Raw genomic sequence first — 14289 nt, 5'->3', positions numbered from 1 at the left:
TAAGATGAGGATCATAATGAGCAACACCGCCCCTGCCTTCGATGTTTGGTATGAAATGAGACACCGAGAACGGTGTCTGGCACACAGCTGTAACCTGTAGGTGTTGGGTCGGCTCGTTGGTAGGGGACGTGTGATTCGTCTCAAGTTCCCACCTCAGCTCTGCTCCAGGGTTGAGCGCGAAGCTCACACATTTTTCTGTAACAGACCAGATCGTAAACATTTTAGACACTGAGGGTCATACAGTCCTTCTCAAAACTATTCGACTCTGTCCCTTCCAGTGCAAAAGTGGCCACAGATTCAGTCTGAATTTTCACATCACGAAATATACTTCTTTCGATTTCCTTCGACCATTTAAAAATTTAAAAGCCATGAGGATTTTTTTTTTTTTTGGAACAGCTCATGGGCCGTCCAAAAGCAGGAGGCGGCACCTGGCCCATGTGCCACCATTCGCAGGCCCCGGGGTGGGCACATCGATGGCATATGATCGTGAGTGAGTGTGAAACACTCCCGAAGGCCACCTCGTGCACAGGGTCATCATGTTCCTCTACCACAGCTTCCACCCGGCGAGGGAGGAAGGACACTTGGGAGAATGCAGGGCAGTTAGCAGGCCGACCCACGAGCTAAGCGAAGCTGCAGACGACACACCCAGCCCTTTGCCGGCGTCCTGGCCGACAGTCCCTAACATCAGAGGGTCACCCCCAAGATCCTGGTTAAGGAAGGCTGGGCGTTGGGGTTGCTCTAGGTAGCATTTGTAGCCTTTTTACAAAATGATGCCATTTTGCCGGAGAGAGCTTAACCTTCTGCTGACACCTCTCTGAATATTTTCCCAGCCCTGGCTGAGATGGCTGGTGTTTGCCTTCTGGGCACTTCTCTATCAGGCCACTAGGCGGTGCCATTGTCGCATAAATGAAACAACCCGGCGGCTTGAGTTGTCAAAAGATTCGAAAACTCTTTTTGTCTGAGAGGAGAAACCTAGGCCCACAGACCTGAAACGAGTGACCTTTGCCGAGAGAATGGGCTCAAATGACCTCAAGGGAAATCTCAAAAAGTCACAGTCACTTAAAAGTCATTTATCTTACCCCACTACCTCTATATGTACCAGGTAAAGAAACCAGAGTTAAGAAAGGAACATATCTGTCCCAAAGTTCCCAAGGTGGTTGGGGGAAGGGCTGCCAGACAAAATACAGGATGTCCAGTTAAATATGAAATTCAGGTAAACTGAATAATTTTTTAGTATAAGTATATCCCAAATATTCCATGGGCTATGCTTATACTAAAAACTTTCTTGCTGTTTCTCTGGAATCCTAGTTTAGCTGAGGCGGGCGGGGGCCTCCTGGGTTTATTTGCTAAATCTTGTCAGGGGCGAAATGAAGACTAGGGTTACCACTGACTCTATGACATGAGCACACACTCTTGGCCGTGGGAAACACCTCTGTTTCCATGTGACAGACGAGGAAACTGCAGTTTACACAGGGTAAGCCACGTGCCCAAGGCCACATGAGTAAGTGTCAGAGTCAGGATTTGAACCCGGATCCTGATTCCAGAGGTCTGACTTCACCATTCTGGCTAGGCATGCCCCCCCTCTCCCCCGCCCCACCTGTCTAGATGCACGACCTGTCTCGGACATACACCCCACATCGTGCGAAGTGGGTCATTTCCACTCCCTGAGATGTAAGGTCTCCATCTTCAGCAGGCGTCTCCTCCTAGGTGTCTGCCCCACAAGTCTTGGTCCCTGTAACCTGGTGGCTGCCCTCATCAGACCCCCTGACACTCCCCTGCCTTAAGAAACAAATCTGAGTCCCTCACCCCCAACCCCTGGCCGAATCCCTCGGGGTCTGCCGCTGGGCTCCCGGGGGCATCTCGTGATGTCCTCCCCTCTGCTTCCAGCTCCTAGGACCCTCTGCCCTCACCGCCATCGCTGTCTTCCTCAGCCTCCTCCCTCTGAACTTCTTCATCACCAGGAAGAGGAACCACCATCAGGTTTGGCATGTGACAGAAGGGACGTGCCAGGGAAATGGGGCGGGTAGAGGCCGGGTGGGCCCAGCTTTGCCCTGCCGCATTGTGAGTCCTTCCGGTCACTCAGACTTGTGTCCCCACGTCCCCCCGTCTCGGTGGGTGGCAGCTCTGTCCCTCCGGCATTCAAACCATGGGTCAGTTTGGATGCCTCTCTCTTCTCACACCCTCTCCGTCAGCTGATTCGGGTGGCCTCATCTTCAGAGTGCATCCACGACGTGGCCCCTTCTCACCCCAGGCTCTCTAAGTCCCACTGTCCCTCCCCGGGACCACTGCAGGGACCCGTCGCTGAGTCCCCACTTCTGCTCTCGCCCCTCACCCTGGCCACTTCGCACACCAGCCAGAGGGGACCCGTGAAAACCAAGCAGGTCTCATGTCTCTCATTTCCTTTGGTGTCAGAGCCAGCACCCTGCGGTGGCCTCCTGCCCGCAGCGATGCGGCCTCATCACCTCCTACCTCTTTCTCCTCGCTCGCTGCGTGACCTCCCCTGCCCTCCCTGGATCCTCAAACCAGTCTGCTCCCGCCCCAGGGCCTTCGCACTGGCCGTTCCCGCCACCCGGAGCACCCTCACCCAGAAGTCTTGTCTGCTTCTCTCCCCTCCCTAACCACCTGGTTTCGGCACAACGCGCCCTCCCCGCCACCTCCTGCAGCTCGGCAACTTTGTGCTGTTTGGTTCCATAGCACTTGTCACTTAACCTGCCATAGGACACACCTGGCCCTTCCATTTATTGTCTCTTTCTAGTTAGAACGAAAGCTTCTCTGTGGCAGGAGATGCTCACTGCTATAGGCTCAGCTTTTGGAATAGTGCTTGGTGCACAGAAGATGCTCAATAAACACTTGGAAGGGAGGGCGGGAGGGAGGGAGGGCTCACAGAGCCTGTTTCTCCAGCCTCCTGTCTGGCCTCCTCTAGACACTGTCCACACAGCCGCCCTTCTGACGATGTCCCTCTGTGGTGAAGCACGGTGGCCCCCAAACCCTCTGCCAGACCTGCAAGTCCCAACATGGCCCTGCCTCCCTGTCTTAGCCCCTGCGCACGCCCTCTTATGACACCCTGGACGTCCTCCCCGCCATGCTGTCCTCTCCTTCTTGCCCCGCTCACCCCACCTAGCCCTTCTCCACGTGCTCAGCACCTCCACATCACTTCTGAGGTAGTCAGGGCGTCACCCTCGCCTCCAGGAAGCCTTCCTGATTGCACCACCCCCAGCTGGTCAGGGCCTTCCTCTATTCCCTGCACTTTGGGGGCTTCCCTGTGTTATGGCGCATCCTCCCCTGTGAAGGCAGAAGCAGGGGGACAAAGGGAGGAGGCTCCTGCAGTGGTTGAGGCCGAGGTGACAGTGACTCGGGCCAGGACCGTGGGACGGAGATGCCGAGAAGCAGACGGCTTGCGCCTGGTTTAGAGATAGAAGCAGCAGGATTTGCCGAAGGGTTCGGGGGGTCGGCCATTGGAGGGAAGGACTCTAGACTTGTTCCTGTCCCCTCCCCTCTCTTCCCTCTGGTCCCAGGAGGAGCAAATGAGACACAAGGACTCTCGGGCGCGGCTCACCAGCTGCATCCTCAGAAACATGAGGACAGTCAAGTGCCACGGCTGGGAGAGAGCCTTTCTGGACAGAGTCCTGCGCATCCGAGGCCGGGAGCTGGGCGCCTTGAGGACCTCCGGGCTCCTCTTCTCTGTGTCTCTGGTGTCCTTCCAAGTGTCCACGTTTCTGGTGACGTCACCCTGGTCTCCCTGCAGAGCATGGACTTGGTTGGGGATGGGGTGCAGGGGGTGGGATGAGGTATAGGCAGAGCCCCTGGATCTTGGAGCCTCTCTTTGCAGACCGCCTCGTCCATCAAAACGCACCCCTCCTGGGCCCTGCTCTCTCTCAGGGGTCCCCGCTTTCTGCTGAGTCGGCTAATCCGTCAGGTCATTCCCCTGAACGTGGCAGTGGCCCACGTAAGGTCTTGAGCTCCAGGCTCCTGGAACTGCAGCTCCCACTGCCGTGGGGAATTGGCAATGGGTGCAGGAAGCTGCAGAGGTGGGACCCCAGGCTCACCCTACTGCAGCCTCTCGCTGGGCACAGTGCCTGTCCTGTCTTTCTCTGAGTGATTTCACAAATTCCTGCCAGATTAGCCTCCTAAAGCGTGGCTTCGTAGTCATGCCATTGCAAACAAACCTACAATGACTCACCGCTGCGTCCCCAATAAAACCCAAACTCTTCATAAAACGTTCAAGCTGGTAACAAGTGGGCCTTAACCACTGTTTCCAGAAGGATCTAGATTCCCAAGGGCCATCTGCTATGACGCTGGATGTCGCCAACACGATGGACACTCAGAACCACAAGTACCATCACTAAGAACCGTGAGGGCTCCCCAGATAGGATCACTGGGCCTCCATCACACCAAGTAACCGTCAGACAACTGTCACGTAGAGTGACCATCACACCAAGTGACTGTCCCACCAGATGATATTGAGAACCAAAGAAACATCACCAACCCTTAGAACTGAACCAACCCCTAGTGACATCTAGAACCACAGATGCCGCTGATACCTAGGACCTTCGACCGCTGCTGCCACTACAATTTCACGGTCACCTTCCGAGGGATTCTCGAATCACGAGTCCCACCCACGCCTAGAACCGCGAAATGAGATGGAGAACTGCAGTGTCCCCAATGCCTGGAACCAAGAGTCTCTGCGACTGATAGTGGTGGGGGGAGGGGGGTGGGCCGCACACGCACCGCCCTCGTCAATAGCAGAATTCGAAGGGAGATCTGGTGGGGAGGCGGGGGAGGCGGGGCACACGGACCCTAGAGATACCACTGATGGCTCGGGCTTCCCTGGCCACACTCGGCAGCTCATGTCACCCCCCCGCATCTCACCCAGGTGGCACTGGTTGTGTTCGCTGTCCATACTCTGGTGGCCCAGGAGAATGCCGTGGACGCCGAGAAAGCCTTCGTCACCCTCACGGTCCTCAGCATCCTCAACAAGGCCCAGGCTTTCTTGCCCTTCTCCATCCACTCCGTGGTCCAGGTGAGGCTGGGGGAGGGGAGGCCGCTGGGAGGGGCCTTGCCGGGGTGCAGCAGGCTGGGCCCGGTCTCCACCCACCTACCCTCAGCTGACAGCGGGAGGATGGAGAGAGGGAGCGAGAAAGAGTTGGCGAAACAGGGCGGGAAACACACGAAGCTGCCACGGGAGCCGTCGTGGGCGCAGGCCCGTGAGTCACGCGGCCATCCACGCGCGAGAGCTCGTTCCGCTTCCCTTTCACACGAGGCAGCGGGATCCCATGTCTCCTCCTTGAACACTCTCTGCGCACGTGCTGCCTCCTCGGACGCGGCGAACGTGAGCGGGCATTCGCCTAGCTGAGCCGTCCCTATTTAAGCGGCCTCCCGGTTCGTTCCCGAAGATGGGCTTTGGGGGTGGGAGCAGAGAGGGCGCCCCAGGTGGACGACGTCTGGAACTATTCTTGATAATGGCCCGATGACAGCAGAGGCCTCCATCCTGTTCCTGGGTTCGGTCTGCAGAATGGCGGCTGGGTTGTACCAATGATGCTAATTGGGAGCAAGGAGGTGGCCTTCAAGCGCATCATTCTCTGTCACCCAAAAAGCTTTGCGCTGATGCCTTGCGCATGAGCAGAGCTTGATGGACGGGAAGTTCCCTCACCATCTTGAGGCACCCCACGCCCGAAGCCTGAGTTCTTTTTCTGCCCTTCTGGCGTGCGTGACCTGGGGCTTTGGTGTCCCCAGGGCCGGGTGTCCTTTGACCGGCTGGCTGCCTTCCTCTGCCTAGAAGAAGTTGACCCGGAGGCCGTGGACTCAAGTCCCTCCAGACGCTGTGAGTGCTGAGTTCAGCAGGAGGGGTGTGGAAGGGAGGAGGAGGCGGGCAGGATGCCAGGGTCCCAGCCGGGGGGCTGCCAGCAGCAGGATGGCACCTGCAGACCGCAGCATCGGCCACATGACATGGGAACAGGCACCGTGATGCTGCTTCCTGCCAGTCATCTGGTGGCTGCTCACGGGCACCTCGTGCGTGCCACTGGTCACTCTGTGCAGCAGTGACCACTCTAACAGACCAGGTTCTTGCCCTCGTGCCGAAGGTCCAGACAGATGAGCATGGCAATGTGTTTGTCAAACTAGAAAATAAAATCGGAGAGTTACGAGCGCCATTGTATGGTGAGACTCACCCAGCTCGAGTTAGCTGGGCCTCCCTCTGTCCCGTCCATCCCAAACCCTACACCTGTGGGTCTAGCGACACTAACTGAACTGCAGTCGGGGGAAGAGGACCCATCACGGGGTTGAACCCCTCCCCTTCTTGTGACTGAGGCATCGTCAACCTGCTTACCGAGAAAACGCCGGCATGGCGGCTAAAAGCATAGCCTGTGGTGTCGGAGTCCCCCAGCCAGAATCAACCTCTGAGCCTCAGTGTCCCTGTCTGCAAAGTGGGCACGACAACCTTTACAGCACCGCGGACCCTGTCCCAGAGACCCCTGGGTCTTCTTCGAGCCACGAGCTTGGCACACCTGGTCACCTGCCTGCTCTTCACACAAAGGCGTACAACAGCGAGGTTAATGCAAACATCGAGAGCCAATGTGTTTGTATTAACCTCGTGCCACTACAGTTCAAAGTGCTCTGTGCAATGATGAGCTCATCTCTCTCCATCCCACCCCCCACTTTGTAGATGGGGACGCGGAGGAGGGTCCCCACGCCTTAGACCATTAGGAAGGGACCAGCTGCCAGAGTAGGGGAGCCAGACTCACAAATAAAACCACAGCACTCCCAATTCAAGTGGAATTTCAGGTTTACAGAGAAGAATCTTTTGAGTATAAGTATATCCCATGCCATCTGTGGGATATACTTAACACTAAAAACGTACTCGTTTATCTGAAATTCGAACTTAAGTGGGCATCCTGCTTTTCATCTGCAGCCCGCCCCCAGAGACCATCCAGTCCGGTGGGTGTTAGTGGGTGTCATCTGATCATTAGATGTAAGGTGCTCAGGCCTCACCCCCTCAAAGATCCTGATTTGGGGGTGTTAGGACTTTGTATTAAAATATATATATCTGAGACCTAGGGACATAGCGAGACAGACCAGTGTCCCTGCTCACACTTGCTGTCCCACTGAAATTAATCACACTCTGCAGGATGATAAATCATATCAGAAGCCCACTAACTTTTCTGAAAAGGACCAGAGCGTGCACAGTTTAGGCTTTACAGGCCATTCGGTCTGTGTCTCGACTGCTCACCTCTGCCATTAAAAAACATAAAGGCATGTGCTTGTGTTCCAATAAAACTTTATTGAAATAGTTGGCAGGTAGGATCTGGCCCCTGAAGTGTATAATCATCCCACGGGGAGAGAACGTGACCACTCCAGAGTCACAGGCAAGCAGGACAGTGAGTCCAGTGGGAGAGATTTCCTGCTGCCTCTGGGACGAGGTCAGCTGGGAGCATGTCATGTAACTGGCCTTTTATGCCTTGCAGCCTCCAGGGAGGACTGCATCCGTGTACAAGAAGCCACCTTTGCTTGGTCTCGGGAGAGCCCGCCCTGCCTGCACAGGTACAGAAGGGCTTCAGTGGTAACTCGCTCCCTTCCGACCGACAGGGAGAAAACGAAAGAGGCTCTTGTCGCTTCCCGTGAGCGACGGTGTGGGTTTCCCACCTGGGGCTGGAGGGTGGGTGAGCCCGAGCTCATGTTCCACAGGGCGGACTCCCAGGACCGGCCCTGGTGGTGAGAGTCCTGGACAAGCAGGGGCTCCCGCAGATGGGGACGGGGCACCTGAGCCTCCCCGTCCGGGAGGAGACACCTCTCTGCTCTCAAGCTGGCCGACATGCACAAGGGAGGCCTGGACGAGAAGAGCCTCAAAGCCAAGTGTCGTCGGCCATGCCCACATCTCTCCCCACCGTGTCAGTCCCTAGCTCATTGTCACCTCGGCCTCTCACTCTTTGGCTGGGTCTTTGTAGCAGAAAACCCCAGCTAACCCCCAGACTCCCTAGGAAGGGAACTTCAATGCCCTGGGCCGTACCTGTGTAGATTGTCACTCGCTCACTTCGTAGCATTTATTGAGCACTTGCCAGGTGCCAGGGGATAGAGTGAAGAAGACAGACCAGGGTCCTACACTCCTGAGGCTAACAAGCTGGTGGGAGGGGGGACACCCGAATGAGGAATCAGGGTACGGGGACAGAGTGTGATACTGATGAAGGGGCATGCGTAGTGAGAGGAAGCTTGACATTTAAACTGAGGTCACAATGAAGTGAAATACCGAGCCCTGCAAATGCCCAGGAGAAGAGCTTTCTAGGCAGTGGGAACAGCAGAAGCAAAGGGTCTGGGCTGGGAGTACGCCGAGGCCCAGGATTCTCCACCTGAGCACCGTTGACATTTGAGGCTGGATAACTTTGTTGCAGGGGCTGTCCTGTGTATCAACGGGTGTTTAGCAGGACCCCCAGTATCTACCCACTCGATTCTAGCAGCAACCCCCACCAGTTGCGATAGCCAAAAATATCTCTAGACATTGCCACATGGCCCCTGGGGAGCACAATCACCCCAGCTGTGTTTGAGAAACTGGCAGTCAGTGTGGCTGAAGGACAAGGCAGCAGGAGCCTTTTATCCCGTGTGAAATGGGAACCTCCAGAGGACTCCAGCAGGAGAGTGTCATGATAGACTCAGGTTCTGATAGGTTGCTCGGCCCCTGGGCGGAGGATGGACTGTGAACCGCGGGCAGGGGCAGGCGCCAAGGGCAGAAGCAGGGGGAGCAGTGAGGAGCCCATTGCTGGGTGAGAGGTGACGCTGGTTAAACCCGCCTGCTACAGTAAACTCTGTATGCATGTGCGTGCACGTGTTTGTGCACGTGTGTGTGCATGTGTGAGAACATGTTTGTGTATGTGCATGCATTTGTGTGTGAGTGTTGTGTGTGCACACGTGTGCATGTATGCATATGTGCATGAAGCGTGGTGTTGTGTGCGTGCGCACATGTATGTATGTGTGTGGGTCTGTGCATGCACATGTGTGTTTCCATGCACGTGTGTGGGACAGGATGGCTGCTTGCATAGCCAGACAAGGGTGGGGAGAAGGAAAGACTACCCTGCAGATCCTCTTAGTGACCTCCTGGGTGAGTCGCCAGCAGGCAAAGCTGGCTGTGTCTGGGATTCACCAAGTCTGCACAGTTTCAAGCAGGGCCCACCCCAGGAATGTGTCCCCCCGTCTGTGTTGCCAGGATAAACCTTGCCGTGCCGCAGGGCTGTCTGCTGGCTGTCGTTGGTCCGGTGGGGGCAGGGAAGTCCTCTCTGCTCTCTGCTCTCCTCGGGGAGCTGTCAAAGGTAGAGGGGTCCGTGAGCATCAAGGTGAGGCTGCAGTCCTTGCTCATCCGCTAGACTGTCCCCCATCCTAGAGCCTTCCCCGCTCCCCCCTCCCAGCCTGGCTTTTCTGCATTCACTCTCTCCACCTCCACTGCCCCCTGAGCCCCGCCCACTCCTCCTCCATCCCCATCAGCCTCCTCATCGCCAAAGCGAGCTGTGTTTTAGGGTCCCGTGGCTTACGTGCCCCAGGAGGCCTGGGTCCAGAACATGTCCGTGGTGGAGAACATTTGCTTCAGGCAGGAGCTGGACTTGCCATGGCTGGAGAGGGTGCTGGAGGCATGTGCCCTGTGGCCGGACGTAGGCAGCTTCCCTGCAGGAGTCCACACCCAAACTGGGGAGCAGGTGAGGGTCTTGGGCCTTCTCAGGACAGGGAGGCATGGTGGCTGGGGCCGTTTGCTTTCCTGAGCTGTGGGCAGTGTGGTGGGAGGAACAAAGGGGAGATAGGGCAGGGAAGTTAGGGAGAAAAAGGCCCGGCTTAGGGCCAAGCATATAGCAGGCACTCAATAAATAGTTATTAATGAGTGAATGATTGAAAATAGAGACCAGGGAGATGCAGAGAGACGTGGCAGGGATTGGCGGTGATGGGCTCTACAACCAAGAGTGAGGGGACCTGGGCACCTGTCCTGCCCTGCCTTTTTGGATGACATTGGTCAGATTGCTTCCCCTCACTGAAAGCTCTGGGCAGAGGTGTCCAGTAAAAGGGAGATGCATCTGGAGCTACGGATTGGCAAAAATGACCCATGGGTCAAATTCGGCCCACCATTTGTTTTTGTAAATAAAGTTTTATTGGGACACAGCCACGTCCATTTATTTCCCCGTGAGCCATCCATGGCTACCCTCGCACAGGCTTCCCCAGCAAAGCTTAAAGTCATTACTGTCAGGCTCTCTGCAGAAAAGGTTGCTGACCCCTGGATTAGGGAATTGAGTGTGGAAAAGAGCAGTCAAGGAAATGGGTGAGGTTTCCTGGAGAGAAGGCAAGAGGACCCCTGGTAGGGTCTGGAGGAAACCCCGCCTTAGAGGAGCATTCCGGGGGAGGACGTGGCGTCGTGGAGGCCGAGGGAAGGGTGTTTCAGAAGCAGGGGGTGCCTGCCGCCCGCTAGGTCTGTCCAGCGTGTCACACCCTAAACCAGACAAGTGCTCCCCCAGAATCTCCCCTCCGTCCACCCACAGCACGCCCACCCCAGCCGACGGACGCTCCGCCCTTCCACAGCTCAGATCCCAAACCTGGGTGTCACCCCTGATTTCTCTCTTTTTCTTACACCCACATCTAATCCATCTACAAATCCCGGTGGGTCCACCATCAAGGCAGACCCAGAATGTTCTGGTGCCCTCCCTCCACCATCAAAACGTGGCCGTGTTGCTATGGCAACCCCGGGTGGCCCTCCTTCCTTCTGTCCTCAACCCTGACGGGCTGACCCCAGCGCGGTAGCTAACGGGAGTCTGTCCAGACATAGGTCAGATCACGTCCTTTCTCTGCTGGGAATCCTCCAGGAAAGGGTCCCCACTCCCTCCGAGTCACAGCCAAGTCCTGCCCATCACCGACGAGGCCCCCCGTGACCTGGCCCCCGTTATCGCTCTGACCTCATCTCCCATGTCTCTCTGTTCCAGCCACATGGCTCTCCGTGGTTCCTCAAACACCTGAAGCACACGCTCACCTCAGGGCCTTTGCACCTGACGTTCCCTCTGCTTGTAAAGCTCTTTCCCAGGGGTCCACATGAGGTCCATCCCTCACTCCCATCAGGTCTCGACTCAGAGGTCCCCTTGCTGGAGAGGCCTTCCCTCCCCACAGCACCCCTGCTCACGCAGCACCCCCAACATATTTCCCCCGATTTATTATTCTTCCTGGCATATAACACCATCGATAGGTGATATATTTTACTTGTTTGCTTATTGATTATCTGTCTCCCACTCCCACCCTCATTAGAATGAACGATCCATGAGAGCAGGGACTGGGTTTTGTTCATTGCTGTGTCCCCAGAGCCTAGAACGCCACTGGGTTCAAAGTAGCCATGCAGTAAATTTGAGTGGAAGAATGAATGAATGAATGAATGAATGAATGAATGAGTGAGTGAATGAATATAAGGACCAAAAAGCTGCCTTAGACAACAGAGAAACGATGGCTGGTGTCCTTGAGGAAGGCAGCATCAGTGGAGAAATGGGAACAGAAGCCAGACTTGAGGAGAGGGAGAAGTGAGTGGGGGAGAGGAAGCCGTGGAGGGTGCAGACGACTCCTCCAGGAGGCTCGCTTGGCTGGAATGGGGAGAAGCGAGGCTGGGTGGAGCCCTGGGGGTGGGGGACGTTGGCTTGAGAGCAGGTGTTTCAAGCTGGGAGGTGGCCCTGGGGGACAGGCACAGCCAGCTGCATCTCACTCTGATGAGCAGATGTGGCCCCGTCACACCAGCTTCACCCAGCAGTGTAGACTCAGGGCCCTGTCATTCTCTTGTGGCCACAGGGCATGAATCTCTCTGGGGGCCAGAAGCAGCGGCTGAGCCTGGCCCGGGCTGTGTACAGAAAGGCTGCCGTGTACCTGCTGGACGACCCTCTGGCAGCCCTGGACGCCCATGTTGGCCAGCACATCTTCAACCAGGTCATCGGTCCTGGAGGGCTGCTCCAGGGAGCAGTAAGTCTGAGGAATGTACTAGAGGGTGCAGGGCAAAGGCAGAGAAGGTCCTAACTCAAGTCTGTCCCACCACCACCCACCTCGAGCCCAGTTTTCCTCTTTGCAAGAGTCAGCTTTTGCTGTGTCAGCGCTACATAACAAACATCCCCAACTCTCAATGGCTTGCCATAGCAGTTACTTTCTGCTTATGGTTCCGTGGTTAAGGTGCTACTGCTCTGCCTCACTCAGGTCACTGGCCAGGTTTAAGTGAACTCCGCATCTTCTTGTTTCAAAGCACAGGCCGAAGGGGCCCCTCTATGTCTCTAGGATGTGCAGCTTTCAAGAACAAGGGCGAGAGCACATGAAGGGGCTGTCTCCCCACCGTGAGCCCCAGGCACTTCCTGTCCCCACCCCCCAGCTCTGGAAGGCAGTCAGGCACATGAGTGTAACTTCTACTCCCTCCCTGCCCAGACGCGGATTCTCGTGACTCACACGCTCCACGTCCTGCCCCAGGCCGATCGGATCGTGGTGCTGGAAGACGGGGCCATCGCAGAGACGGGTTCCTACCAGGAGCTCCTGCGCAGGAAGGGGGCCCTGGCGAGCCTCCTGGATCGAGCTAGACAGCCAGGACAAAGAGGAGAAGAAGGTACTGGCTGGGCTTTGCTGCTTTTCGGTCCCTGGTTCCTGCCAATGGTGCCACTGGCATGAGTGGATGGCCCTGGCCACACTCAGCCTACAGGCCCAGGCCCGAGGCAGACAGGTATCCCGAGAGGCCACCCGACCCCCCGGTAAGAGCCACGGCACCGTTCATGAGCCAGGGGCTCTGCTAAGTTCTTCCGTGGACATATGTTACTTCACTGGATCTTCACAAGACCCTTTGGAAGCACATAAAGTTATCACTGCCATTTCACAGATGAACAAATTGGGGCAAAGAGAGTTAAATAATTTGCCTGAAGTCATGACGTTGGAACTTGGGTCGGTTCAACTCCCGAGTCTCTGCTCATAAGTGCTCCAGAGACTGAGCAAGGTCCCTCGGTGGCCAGAGGCCCAAAGGCCAAGGCCGTGCTTACTAGGGCATCTAATGATCCAGAGAACACGGCGCATGCTGAGAAAGCGAAGTCACTGACCCGAGCTCACCCAGAGCGAGTGAGAAAGAACAACCTGTGCCCCTCTCCCACGTTAAGTCCTTTATCCTCACCCCCGTGGCCCTGTGAGGTCGGCACTCCAGTCCTTCCACTTTACAGATGAGGAGACTGAGGCCCAGAATAAGGATGGAAGGCCCAAGGTGACACGGCTTATACTTGCCAGTGCTGGGATGTGAACCCAAGCAGCTTGCCCCCAGCACACATCGCTAGGCTGTGGAGCGCCCCTCCATGATGAAGCAGGGGCTCGCAACCAGGCATCCCCAGCCCCAGGCTCTGCCTCCTCTGAATGCATCGGCCGAGCACTGGTCTGCCTAAGGGGGTGCATGGCATCACCATCCTGGAGCTTGAAGATGGAACCCGGCCGGCCTAGGGAGATGCTCTGGGGGCAGGGTCCTTCCTGGGGGAGGTGACACCTGAGGCTGGGGGAGAGTTCGTTGGAAAACAGCATTCCAGCCACAGAGAAATGCCTGGGCGAGGGTGTTGAAGGTACCGGAGCTGTTTGAGTTTGTATGTGTTTACTGATCTTCTCCAACCCCAAGTTCACAGGAGGTGCTCCGTTATATTTCCTGAGTGAATAAATGAAGGAATGAATGAGTGAATGGATAATGGTCCTGGAAGAGCCCAGGGAGGATGGCAGGAGGTTGCAGGAGCCAGATCAGAGGAAATAGATGCTCAGACAAGTTCAGGCCAGACAGCCAGTTGGTGTCAAAGTCAGCATCAAGCCCCCGAGGTCCAGATCCCTATCATGTGACACGACTCCCTTACCTTGCAGAAACAGAACCCACGACCAGCACTGAGGACGCCAGAGGCTCCTCTGGAGGCGGAAGGCCCATGGGTGGACCAGAGAGGTGAGTTCGCTGGGGTCCTGAGCACAGGAAGGGTGCAGACTGAGGCCGAAGACGGGCTGCTATGTCACCACCTGCAGCTCAGGCAGAGAGGGGGCAGCCAACACTGTTCTGCACTGAACACCTGCTGAACGCCCACCATGGTGCTCAGTGAGTTAATTCACCAAAAACGTGTTTGACAATCGAATGGCCAAAATGATTATGTCTAGTTCACAGAATGACCAGTTTGCTCTCAAGTATAGATATGTACATGATAGGTAGATGGACTGGTAGATGTTTGATTCATTGTCAGAGTATAGATGGATAAATAGATAAAGATAGATGTAGATGGATGAATGTATAGATGATATAGATAGGTAGTTGATAGA

At 56.0% G+C, this 14289-nt stretch overlaps 1 protein-coding gene across 1 annotated transcript in view; it reads left to right on the top strand.

The window, feature by feature from the left end:
- The window catches only part of ABCC6 (ATP binding cassette subfamily C member 6), a 49205-nt gene that overhangs the window by 18474 nt on the left and 16442 nt on the right, over positions 1-14289 (top strand). The window contains exons 11-20 of the mRNA XM_011358430.1: positions 1888-1980; positions 3516-3719; positions 4874-5020; positions 5734-5821; positions 7461-7536; positions 9191-9317; positions 9498-9674; positions 11785-11952; positions 12403-12577; positions 13849-13924. Of these exons, the coding sequence (XP_011356732.1) occupies positions 1888-1980; positions 3516-3719; positions 4874-5020; positions 5734-5821; positions 7461-7536; positions 9191-9317; positions 9498-9674; positions 11785-11952; positions 12403-12577; positions 13849-13924 (1331 nt within the window). The remainder of the gene's footprint in view (positions 1-1887; positions 1981-3515; positions 3720-4873; positions 5021-5733; positions 5822-7460; positions 7537-9190; positions 9318-9497; positions 9675-11784; positions 11953-12402; positions 12578-13848; positions 13925-14289) is intronic.

The sequence above is a fragment of the Pteropus vampyrus genome, unplaced genomic scaffold (genome assembly GCF_000151845.1).
Source record: "Pteropus vampyrus isolate Shadow unplaced genomic scaffold, Pvam_2.0 Scaffold40, whole genome shotgun sequence".
Lineage (NCBI taxonomy): Eukaryota > Metazoa > Chordata > Mammalia > Chiroptera > Pteropodidae > Pteropus > Pteropus vampyrus.
This window is presented reverse-complemented; position numbering and strand designations above follow the sequence as displayed.